Source organism: Cnephaeus nilssonii (assembly GCF_951640355.1).
Source record: "Cnephaeus nilssonii genome assembly, chromosome: 21".
NCBI lineage: Eukaryota > Metazoa > Chordata > Mammalia > Chiroptera > Vespertilionidae > Cnephaeus > Cnephaeus nilssonii.
This window is the reverse complement of record NC_137092.1, coordinates 1,599,642-1,612,266: the sequence shown is the minus strand read 5'-3', so window position 1 is coordinate 1,612,266 and position 12,625 is coordinate 1,599,642. Positions and strand designations below refer to the sequence as shown.

The 12,625-nt window shown below is 48.6% G+C and overlaps 1 protein-coding gene across 1 annotated transcript in view; it reads left to right on the top strand.

The window, feature by feature from the left end:
* The window catches only part of DPYD (dihydropyrimidine dehydrogenase), a 362,324-nt gene that overhangs the window by 241,879 nt on the left and 107,820 nt on the right, over window positions 1–12,625 (top strand). Inside the window, exon 14 of the mRNA XM_079761319.1 lies at window positions 2,052–2,216. Coding sequence (XP_079617445.1) covers window positions 2,052–2,216 — 165 coding nt within the window. The remainder of the gene's footprint in view (window positions 1–2,051; window positions 2,217–12,625) is intronic.

Below are 12,625 nucleotides of genomic sequence, written 5' to 3'. Positions count from 1 at the left end.
GGTGGCGGGGAGAGCCCCTGGCTCAGAGTGCGGGACATGCTTCGTCTGGGTGCCCTCCTTCCATCCTGTGTCTTTTCTGTTTATGATGTTAATTCTTTCCTGCACTCACTGCCCGTGTGGGCGCCGCCCAGGGCACAGGCGCAGAGGCAGCTGTGGTTGGTTATGGTCCTGAGAGGGGGACATCCAAGACGTCCCCTGGGGGCCAGGGGCCCGCCAGGATTCCCACCCACCTGCCCTAGGAAAGACTACAAGTTGCTTTGTATCTGAGCGGAGACTTCCTGTTCGGATCCTAGAGGTCAGAGAAACCCAGCCTTCGAGGGCCAGCCAGCAGGAAGGTCTTGGAAGCTCCAGGGGCAGCGAGGTCAAGCTCACCGTTTCTGGACAGGTCTCCTAGGACCACAGCTGCGCAGCACCAGAGGTCCTGTGGGGGGGAAGAGGAGACTGCGCAGCCTCCACCCGCCGGGGTGCAGGGGCACAGAGGCACAGGGGTGCAGAACTCAGGGGTTCAGGGGTGCAGGGGCACGGGGGCGCAGAACTCGGGTGCAGGGGCGCAGAGCGTGGAATGAAGCGTTTGCAGCGACAGAATCCTGACCCACAGGGCTGCAGCTTCCCAGAGTGACTCCATTAAGATCCTGTAACAAGGCTCCCTAATAGCAAATCAAAGTGAGGCTGGGGATGTTGCCCACAATGACAATAGCCGTGAAAAGGCTTAATTAGTAAAACATTAACTGGCAGGGTTCCTATAAGTAAAAATGTACATATTTAAGGAGGCTGATTGTAACATTTATCCCAGCTATGTTATAATATACTAATTCGAATGTAAAAGTGAATGTAAATTACCGGGAATTATCATGCAGCGGGAAGAAAAGTCCTTTTATCCTCGGCAACTGTAGCATTTGGCAGATTCGGGAATAAATAATCTTTTGTGGCAAGGGTATGCCTTATCAAACATATGCAGATCAGTACTAATTAATGCTAATTAAGGTTTCCTGTCTATCTAGTTGGAAAAACGTCCAAATGTTATGAAATCCAGTTAGGATGCCTATTACGCTAATTGTTTTATATGGGGTGGTTCTTAATTAAAATATGTAAATTGACCTTAATTGCTATCTACTAATGGGGGTTCATGTTATCTTCCTAGAAGTGACAAGATGGTGAGGAGGGGTACTTAAATGACTAATTCTGATAAAATCCTTCACTAAATGACCTTTACTCAAAACTAATTTTAATTGGAAGTTGGCTGAAGAAACCGTTTTCTTCTTTTTTGTTTCATTTTTTGGTTATGTGAGCATGTTTTTTTTGTTGTTAAGCTATAGAAGCTGTGGTGGGTCGTTAATTAGACTTAACAAGCAGGTTAATTGGGCGGTTTACTGTTGATAGTGCTCAGGAAGGTTTGGTGTGGGCAGAGTGGGTTCTCATGGAGTGGGGGTTCCGAGCTGGAATCCTGGGGTTGGGTGACCCAGTTAGGATGTTAGGATGTGTGTTAGCGTTGAGCGAGCCAGCAGTACCAATATGTACTTGTTGGCTCAGTTACCTGAGAACTACCTATCGGAAAACATTTTCCCCTTTATAAACATTAACTCTTATTCATTGGAATTAAAATCTCACTGGAAATACTTGGATTAAATGGGCTGAAATGATACTCTTACATGTTTCTCCTCATATTTTTATTATTTAATTGCAAATAAATTCAAATGTGTAGGCCCAACACCAGTGAAAATGAATTTCCTTTTTTTCCTCACTCTGCTGATCTTATCATCACAGGATATAATTTAAATAAAGCTAACAAATAGCTGATTTTACTCTTGCATTTGGAAGGAGTTAAGGCTCCAGTGTTATTTAAAACATATTTTAGTGGGGGGAAGGGGACATGTGTATTACTTTCAACAATAAAGATTTTTTTTTTAATGTTGATAAAATATATTTTAAAATTCTCCTCTAAACATGTGAGAAGGGACTTGGTAAAATCACGTCCCGTGGAAATAGGCGTAGAATAAAGATGACAGGTTTTCTTTGTCTGCCGGAGGCTCAGTGTCATTATCTTTCATTAGGACATCGTGACGAACGTCTCGCCCAGAATCATCCGGGGGACCACCTCCGGCCCCTCCTTCGGCCCCGGGCAGAGCTCCTTCCTCAACATCGAGCTCATCAGCGAGAAGACGGCCGCCTATTGGTGTCAGAGTGTCACGGAGCTCAAGGCCGACTTCCCAGACCGCGTAAGTGTGATTTACCGTCTAAAACAAAGGAATTGGCGTCCAGTTGGTGAATGTTTATTTAAACATCAATTCATAGGCTTATAAATATTAATGCCTACAGTATATTTTATTAAAGCATCTGCCAGTGGCTTCGCTGATCCACAGAAAGATAAAAAAGAAAGAAAAGCTCAAGAACTCATAAAACCCCGCGCTGCGCGTGCGAGGCCGGGTTCTGAATGAGGCCTTGCAGAGGGGAGAGGTGTCTGCAGAAGTGGCGGAGGGCAGGGGGGGGGGCGGGGGACAGGAATGAGCCACACTGTTGGTGGCTTTTCACTCTCATGGCTGGTGTTTATGAGGGTGGCACCTTACTGAGGAATTGCAGACTGTCAGTCACCGTAAACGTGAACTGGAGGCAGAAGCCGAGGACCTGCTTGTAAAGTTTATCTCTGTGTTTTCAGTGGGAAATAATTTGCCAAATAATTTTAACACCCCTCACACTAAATGAGTCAATGATCTTTTTACTTCTAAAGTCCTGAGCACAAATGTTACAGTAAAATCGGGCTCACCTATTCTTCATCGCCTGTAGTTTTTTACCCTGTAGATAGTATTTTCTCTTCAGTAATTGGTTGGAGTTGTTCTTCAGGTTATTCATTCATTCTCTCTCTTTCCCTCCTCCCATCTCTCCCCCTCCTTGTACACAAATACACAAATGAACACATACACACACACCTCTCTCTCTCTCTCTCTCTCTCTCTCTCTCTCTCTCTCTCTCTCTCTCTCTCCTTTCCTCCCTCCCTCCCTTTCTTTCTGAATCTCTGAATCAGCTGGTGGTAAATTGAAGTTTAGGGCAATGTCTGTGAGTGTGCACATATGCGCACGTTGTAGACTGTTTTTTACATCAGTTCATAGGAGATAAATAAGACTACTTCATGTATTCTAATGATATATATTTTAAAATCTAATGAAATTTGTGGGCGTTCCCCCAAAAAAACTGATAGAAGGAAATCATACAAGGGACTTTGGGTATCCCACTGTTACCTCAGCCATCCAGTCCTGTTTTCTCCTAGAAAGCGCTGAGTGTTCCCACATCCTCTCTTACCTGGAAACAAATGTAAGAACATAGAACGTCGTTCATCTCCCTCGAGTCGGCCTTTTGGACGTGCAGGGACCCAGACCCCCCTGAGATCTATAGCTCCCGCTTATTTGGAGTTTCTCATTTTCTGGGCTTGATCTTGCAGTGACTTGTGTTTTTTCGTTGTGCTGATGTGTCTGTGACCACCATGTTGAGCTATTTGAGTTTTAAAGGACACACATCTTTGGGGAAGCTTTTCTCAGAACGACACGGACAAAAGGTGGTCAGCCATAAAAATAATCAATACGTTGTTAACCTTGGTCTAGAGCAGAGGTGGGGAATGTCCGGCCTTGCCAAGGCATTTGGGGTGAGTTTATTAAATGTTTGACCAAACACAGAAGGCTAATTTCTAAGGTGGTCATTTTGTATGGCCAGAGCATGATGTTATAAATATATGGCCCATGGCAGAAAGAAGGCTCCCCACCCCTGGCCTAGAGTATTAAGTGCTATGCTAGGTACTAAACATGCAATAAAATAATAATGATAATAAGATAGATAGATAGATAGATAGATAGAAGCCTGAGCGATCATTCCATCGTTCGACCAGTAGCTATGACACACAATGACCACCAGGGGACGCACCGACCAGTAGGTTAGGTTTCTGCTGGGGACCTGTCAGCCCCAAATCTGGTTCACCCGCACCCCGGACTCAGAGAGGAGGGAGGAGGGAGCCCGATTCCTTGTGGAATCAGCCGTGGGTTAGCTTGCTGCTGGGGCCCTGTCGGCCCCGAATCAGGTTCACCTGCACCAGATCCCCCTTCAGTGTGCATGAATCCGTGCACCAGCCACTAGTAATAATAATAATAACTGAACATTTATACAATATTCACTCTGTACTAAGTAATGCCCAAGTGCTTTATACACTTAAACACTCATTTAATCTGTTGAGAACCTTCTAAGACAGGTACGCTTATTTCCCCCATTTCACAGATGAGGAAACCGAGGCACACAGAGATTAGGGAACAAACCCAAGGTTACACAGCGGTTCAACGCTGAAGCCAGGATTTGAACTGGCAACTTGCTTGTTGCATCCCTGCTCCTGTCTCATAACAGCATCCTCTCCAGCATCTGCCCGTGTTGCCATAGACCGTCAGGCCCTCAGAGGTTCAGGATCACTTTTAAAGCAACGTAAGAACAGCATGAACCATACTTGCCCAGGGACGGCCTCAGTGGCATTTAGATGAACCGTGTGCCTCCGGGAAACCGCTCTGAGCACGGGCCTGTCTTGAGCTCCCTCCCCGGGCAGGAGTCTGATGTCAGGACAATGGCCCCGGTGATGAAACCACAGGAAGTAGACAGGAAGCCAGGACGAGGAGGCCCTGGCTGGGTGGTTCCAAGGTCCAATGGGAAGGAGAGACCCCCTCTCCCTGGAAACGGTTTTCTTCTCCCCGATGCCTTCTCTTCTGAGAAAACAACGCGTGCTTTCCTCGTTTCCAGTTCTTTCACCACTCCCATGGTGCCCGTTATTCTCGTGATGTGTTCTCAGGGCTCATTGCTAACATTCTCGCTCCCCGTCTAAAGGACCACCTTTAACCCCGGTCACAACGGCGTCCCCTTCAGACCCGGGAGAGGGGCCTGGGTGCACTGGACGCAGCCCCGGGGCTGAGGGCGGACGGCCCCAGCGCCTCCGAACCACCCTGAGGACAAAGGCCGGGAGCCGCATGAGAGCGGGGACCCCTCCTTCTTCACGTTTAATTATCACTCGCACTGCAGTTTTCCCACCTTGTTCGCCACCGAGTGCTACACCTTTAATGACAGGGCCGGGGCAAAGCCACCTCCTGTGGCGACTGCTAAGCAAGGCCAGCCTTTCCGAAGAACGGCGCCGGGGGCCAGAGGTCTTCTGACGCCCTCGGCCGGCCGGCCCTCTGCTTGCAGGGGAGGCCCGGGACCCAGGCTCAGCTGGAAGGCCAGGGGAGAGGCGCCGAGAGCCCCGATGGCGCCGGGCGGGCTCTGTCCCAGCCGGCACGGCCACCCCGCAGCCCGCACTCAGCCAGCCTCTGCTCAGCTCCCAAGGTTGCCTTTTCTTTCTCTGTGAATTCGGCTTGGCACAGTGATCCTTGTGGTGACAATTTATTACTAACGAAGAGCATTCTTTTTTGTTCCCAAGCTGCAATTTGGCAAAGCTTATGAAGAGACGTACTGTATAATTAGGGCTTCCAAGAATCAACGTTAAGTGCATCCTTTATTCTCCCTGCAGAAGCCTTAGAAATCATCTACTTGAGTCTTGGAAAGAAAACGTTACCCCCCCCCCAAAAAAAAAAATAACATAAAAAAATACATGCTGCATTTTGTCCGAATGCACGGAGTTAGCGAGCAAAGACTGACATTTCGGTCCGGCGTGGAGGCCAAGGCAAGAGTTCCGACAAGACGGGGCTCAGCCGTGCCTGAGCCGGTGCAGACAGGCAGCGGGCGGCTTTGTTAGAGAAATTAACGAAGGGGAACAGCGGGCACGTGAATGTGCCGCTGTGACAGCGCCCTCCGCTGTGGGTCCCCTCTGTCATCACTGCGAGGTCAGCGCTGCGCAGGAGAAGTTGTTCTTCGTCAGGACCCCAGGAGGCGCTGTTCCCCAGGAGCCTCTGAGCACAGAGTCCTCCCTGGACGCCCTAGGCACCCGGTGGTGAAGCCTGCAAGCCTTTGTCTGAAAAATGTTTTGAATGCGTAAAAATAAGAAGATAATAAAAACTAAATAGAATGTAATTGTGTAAATTACAAACTACATATTAATAGCATCAACAACATAACCTTTATACTCATCTCCATAAACCAAACAAATAAAAAGGACATTTAAAGAAATCCAAAAATCTCTTCCGAATTTTTAAGAGATCTCCGAGAGCTAAGAACACAAAGGTAATTCCTTCACCTGCCGACAAGCAGTGAAAAGCAGCAGCAGCCGTAGTGAAGGGACAAGACTGCGGGCTCTTCCTGCGAGAAACAAGTGGCTTTGCCTCTGCCGTTCCCCACCGGGTTCGAGCTCCGGTCCCGTTCAGTCAGAGACGGAAAAGAGCGGAGCTGTGCAGCCGCAGGGAAGGCAGAGCCGTCTCCATCCCCAGACTGTTTGGGTAGGAAACCTGCTTGCACCGGGAAAAACCGCTTTCTTTACACGCAGGCCTCCAGCCTATGCGATGCTGCTCTCCAATTTGGCTTTTCAAAACATTGCATTAAATGCGGTTTGTCTTCACCGCTCACTTCCTGTCCTCCCTGAGACCCTGCACTCCAGGCGCGGGCCCAGCTCGCCTCCTCCGGGCCTCGGCCTGCCGACGGATCACTTTAAATAATAAATGAGCTGAGCAAGGCTGCAAGATGCAGGATCCACTTAGGAAGGTCATTTGTACTTTTTTAATATACAGCCAGTAGACGGCTGGAAATGGAAATAAATGCATCGGATTCTATCAAGGTACCGAGAGCAGCAGAAACATCAGACAGACCGACCTGACAGAGAACTGAGAGACGGGGCCCTGGAATCCACAATCTGCTGCGGACAGGAATCGAGAAGACCTGAAGCAACGGGGCTTCTGTTGTTGGGGGGTCAGGTGTCCCCCAGATTGATCTAAAGATGATGTGCATCCCAACCAAAATGTCAGCATGATATTTGGGGAGAGTTTGTTTAACAAATTGATTCTGAAGTTCGTATGAACATGCCAAGGACTCACAGGAGCCAAAACAATTCAAAAGGAACCGAATAGAAGTCTTAAGTGTTTCTGATTTCACGACTTATTTTTAACCACAGCGATGTGGTTGGTGTCGGAATAAAGACAGACAGGAAACTGGATTAATGAAGCGGAATGAGTCCAGAAAACAACCACAAAGGCAGTCAGTCGCATGAATAATTTAATTTTTTACAAAGAAATACAGTGAACAAAATATGTGTGGTCTTTTCAACTAATAACGCTGGTAAAATTGGGTGTCCACGTGCCCCAAAATGAAATGTTGATGCATATCTTACCCAGTGTGTAAACATTAATACAAAATAATAGCCGTAGACCGAAATGAAAAACCTGGAAGTCTAAAACTTCTTAAAGAAAACAGGGCAGAGCCCTGGCTGGTGTGGCTCCGTTGGTTGGCATCGTCTCACCAGGAGGTGACCGTTCAATTCCAGGTCAGGGCACATGCCCGGGTTGTGACCTCCTGGTTCATAGGTTGATGCTCAACCACGAGCCACACCAGCCAGGCTGACCACATTCACTTTGAGACTGAGTCATGGGAATCCACTGGAGGTTAGATGTGACCTTCTGCGGTGCTAAGACACCAAAGCACTGTGGTGGGTGTGTCAGCTGCTGCTTCCTGAGAGATGAAAATGCTTCGTTCCGTGTCACTCGGCAAAGGAGAGGCCTGAAGACCCACCTCCGCCTTTCAGAGCGGCGCACGGTCCAGGCATGAGCTGCCTGCAGCACACGTTCTCCCCAAACGCCCTGCGCTCTGGGATGGGCCGGCTGCCTTGTGGGGCCCAGCCTCGCCCCCGGGCTTGGGAGTGAGGCAGTGCTTCACCGCCTGGAAGGAGCCCGGGCCGCCAGGGCGCGTAGCATTACCTCCTCTTATTATGAACTGGCTCAGGAGAGCGGCAACGGGAGCTGCTGCTGAGCTGGGCGTGTTTGCTCCCTGGCCTGACCTTGTCAGCAGTGAGAACGAGGCGCACACTCCCACACGGAGAGCAGGCTCCTTGACTTCCTCTCAGCTGGGTGACACTTCCCACCCGTGAGGGTTCCGGTTTGTGGAGAACCCAACTCCGGTGCATTCTTGCCTTAAAGGATTAGGGCCGTGGTCGGCAAACTGCGGCTCGCGAGCCACAGGCAGCTCTTTGGCCCCTTGAGTGTGGCTCTTCCACAAAATACCACGGCCTGAGCGAGTCTATGTTGAAGAAGTGGCGTTAGAAGAAGTTTAAGTTTAAAAAATTCGGCTCTCAAAAGAAATGTCAATCGTTGTACTGTTGATATTTGGCTCTGTTACTAATGAGTTTGCCGACCACTGTATTAGGGGAACCAGGAGAGAGAAAGGCTGTGGTACAGCCTCCTACTCCCCCTCTGCCCCTTTCCGTCCCTCAAATGAATCCTTTTCATCCTGAAAGGCCCCTTTAACTTGGTCATTTGAAAACAATCTTAGAAGTAAGCACCACTATTTATGAGAGGCTCAAAAGTAGAAGGTCATATAAAGGTTGTTATTTAACATAATATCCTACAATTGCATGTATTGTATTAACTTTTTTACAAGCTACCTATACTATTTTACTTTTTGTTGGTTTGTGTGTGTGTGGGGGGGGGCTGTTGATAAGGACCACCTTCCCCACCCCTGCTTCTCTTTTAGCCAGTAGGCATTTTATTCTTTTACATTGTACTGTGCAGGCGCTATGCCAGAGATTTTTTTTTCACAAGAAACTAATTTCACATTTTCCCCTTAGGTCTTCTAAGACATTTACTTGAAATCATTCTCTTTGTTCTTTAAGATTGTGTGTGTGTTTTTTAATAAATACTTAACAGTACTATTTTAAAGGTTTGTGTTTGTGTACTGTAATAACCATTTTCCTTTCTCAACCATCATTTATGGTTGTGTAATTGATTCAATTTAAGCAGCATTTAAGGCTGTATTTGTGACCCACAAATATGACCTCATTACCTATAAACCATCTGAAAGATTGGTCTCAGAGGCACAGGTGACGAACTGAATCACTAGGCAAACAAACTTCCTTAAAACATCACAAATAGCCCTCGCCAGTTTGGCTCGGTGGATAGAGCATTGGCCTGTGGACTGACGGGTCCCAGGTTCGATTCCCAGTCAGGGCACATGTCTAGGTTTCAGGCTTCTTCCCCAGTAGGGGACATGCAGGAGGTAGCTGATCAATGACTCTCATCACCGATGTTTCTATTTCTCCCTCCCTCTCCCTTCCTCTCTCTGAAATCAATAAAAAGATATATTTTTAAAAAGAAAAGAAAAAATTTAATTCAAGCTTCAGAGTACTTAAAAATGCCCGTGGATGGCTCACTTTTTACTTTCGACTGGATGTTCTCCCCCTTCTGGCGGAAGTGCTCCTGAGCAGAGGAAGGGAGAGGTAGTCAGCCAGAGGGGAGAGAAGAACCCAGACCCAGATAATTCACTAACTGGAAAATGAGCTCCAGCTCATCAAGACGGGGCTGGAACTAGGGCAGGAAGGACGTACGCTTCCCTGGGCTTGGCCTCAATAGCGTGTGTATAGTTCCCTTGAATGTCACAGTTGGCTATTTTTTTTCACGCTTCGAGATGTTTTCCTCTTGAATTAATTATCCATTGTGTACATGAAGCAAAGAAATACCTTAGCATGCAGTCATTTTTAGGGGAATATTTCACCTTTCAGGTTGGTAAAATGCCTAGAGTGTTAAGAAAGGACTGAGTTAACTTTAGGAATACAGCTTCTTTGGGGAGCTTCTGGTCTGTATACTCGATCACCCCAAAGAAAAATCTGTCATATTTTATTTATGCTGAATTTAGGAAAGTAACTAGGTTGCCTAATCTTTCCATGATAAATAATGTAATTTAACTTTGTGCTGCTTTTTGCATTTTAATTTTTTTATCAAGTATCCTTTAAAACCTCCAGTATTAGAGATGATCAGTAACCATTTTGTGCTTGATTTAGCTTGAACTGTAAATTTAGTTATGGCTCTAGGGTTATAAGGTCGGGGGTGGGAAATGAACATTTACAAACTCAAAAAACAACCAATGTGTTCAATACTTTTTTAATGGATTACTGGAAACTGTAGAAATCAACACCAATAATGACATGTCACCCTCCATGACAGTAATAGTTGTCGTTACCCAGACCGTCATTACCCCTCAATAATTTACCGATACTCGCACACATGCTATTCAGCTCTGGGGTTTTGTGTCATGTGTTATGACTCAGAGTTTTGCCTCATCTCTGCTTACCCCCTTTCAAGACCTCCCTGATGGGAACTCACACACCAGGACAGACGCCGTGTGGTTAGAGTGTGACCTTGAACTCCAGGCAGAGCTTCTTAATTGGGTGATTACATTCCCACCCGAACCACCAGCACCATCAGATAAACTGCAGATTATATTTTTATTTTTGTATTTTTCTTTTTTTAATATTTTATTATTGATTTCAGAGAGGAATGGAGAAGGAGAGAGAGATAGAAACATCAATGATGAGAGAGAATCATGGATCGGCTGCCTCCTGCATGCCCCCCCACTGGGGGTTGAGCCCACAACCCGGGCATGTGCCCTTGACCGGGAATCAAACCGTGACTTTCTGGTTCATAGATTGACCCTCAACCACTGAGCCACGCTGGCTGGGCTAGGGGTCATTTCTGAGGCCCTGTTTTATCAGATCTCTCCCAAGAATCTGGCAAAAACTGCTAAACCTGTTCTGCTATGTATTCTTTCTCTTTCTTTTTTCCTCTCTAACTCCATCAGCTTCACTTTCCCCACGTTCTTCACGAGACTGCGTCACATACGCTAGGCGGTGGTTACAGACACAGAACGGCGTGTAGATGTCAAGGGGAATCTGGGTGAGAGGAGCCGGATGTCTGGGGGGGACAGTCATTCTCCGTCGAGACCTGTTTCCCTCCGGCCTGGGATCGTTCGCACGGAGGTCTGTGCTCCCTGCAGACCGCGGTCTGGTGGTGTTCAGAGGGCCAGGCCCCGGGCCCGGCCACCTCTACAGCTCCTCCTTCATATACATCATGACATCACATTACATGTCATGTGCACATGCACATCTTTTAAAGTTTTCCAGAAGCTATGGAAATCAGCCATTTGTGTACATAAAGGACACGTACCATAGGAAACCGTTGGAACTGCGGTCGCCAACTGGTGGTCCGCGGACACTGGTGGTCAGTGAGGTCCGCAGGGTTGGCGACCGCTGCCCCAGAAGGTCTTCTCTGAGGCAACTGTCAAAATCCCGTGTTCAGATTGTTCTCTGATTTCAGAATCCATGTCCCCTTGGCCATGTCGGCTAGTCTGAGACAGAGGGCCGAGTCCGTCCCGGTCTGTGCGGGGCTGATTGCACAGAGTAGATGGCCACACCTGGGCTTCTCCCGGGCGTTCTCCTGCTCGTAGCTCGAGCTGCGGACTCCTCTCACCTCCTGTGAGCTCCCGATTGTACTGGGGTTTTCTCCCCACCATCCCTTCGAGGAAATCTGGGAGAGGAGAGAGAACGGAGCCGCCACCTGTTAGCGTTCCCAACAGCCCTGACTGAACTTCATCCTCGGATGCCCGAGAGGAATCGAATCGTCAGTCATCGAGCCTCATGTGGCCCAAGCTCCTGGTTTGCTAACAGACGAGTGAAGGATAGAGACATCGGTCCCGGTGTTGTGCAAACTGGCAGTCCGTTTGTCCACAGTTACTCGGCCTTTCCGCCGAAACAGACGCTGGCGGTTACTGCGAACCTCCACCCCAAGCGAGGCCCTGCCAGGGACCCGTGCTGCCGCCCAGATGCAGCCTGAGCACCGGCGTGGGCACACCCATGAGTCAGAGCGGCGTCCTCCCCGTGGCCGAAACAGTGACACCTACTGTCACCCCCGCTCCTGTTGCTCAGAGTCCTCCGCTGTTGCTGAAGGTTAATTCCCTCTAGTAAGTAGTCACCAGGGCCCAAGCCGGTATGGCTCAGTGGATAGAGCGTCGGCCTGTGGACTGAAGGGTCCGGGTTTTGATTCCAGTCAAGGGCCTGGGTTGCGGGCTCCATCCCGATCAGTGATTCTCTCTCATTGTTGAGAGCACCTGCCTTCTGTTTGCTCTGCCCCCTGAAGCTCAGAACCTCTGGACACCTCCTGATGACCACCCCAGTATTTTCCTGGCCTCGCGCATCTCCCTCTTGGCCTTCAGGAAAGTATCTCAGAGGGTGGCCCTCTCCAGAACTCTCTCCAAAGAGCCACTGTTCCCCAGTCTCCTGCTTGCGCTCCACCCCACCCATGCACATCCGTGCCTCTGTCCGAGGCCAGTGGGTGCGTCAGTGGCTCCCTGGGCCCCTGTCCGTGTTCTGTCAGCCATGCCTCGTCACGGAGCCGCGGTCCATGAAATGCAGCCATGCTCTCCTGTCCTGCAGCCCCCTGGTCCTCGCTCCCATCCCCTGCTCTTTCCCTCTCCCCTTCACCCCAAGCCTCCATGAGTATATATATCTGACTTTTCATTCCTATCTGCCATCCTCTTAGGCAACTTTAACATCAACGGTGATGGTCTTTGTGACCTTGTCTTCACATTTTACCCTCTGGCTACTTGGCCATCATGTCTGACTAGGTTTTCTCCATAGACAACTTCTGGGCTTGGTTTCCCAAAGAACTATGCTGCCTCTGCTGTCTTGGGAGCTGATGTCCGG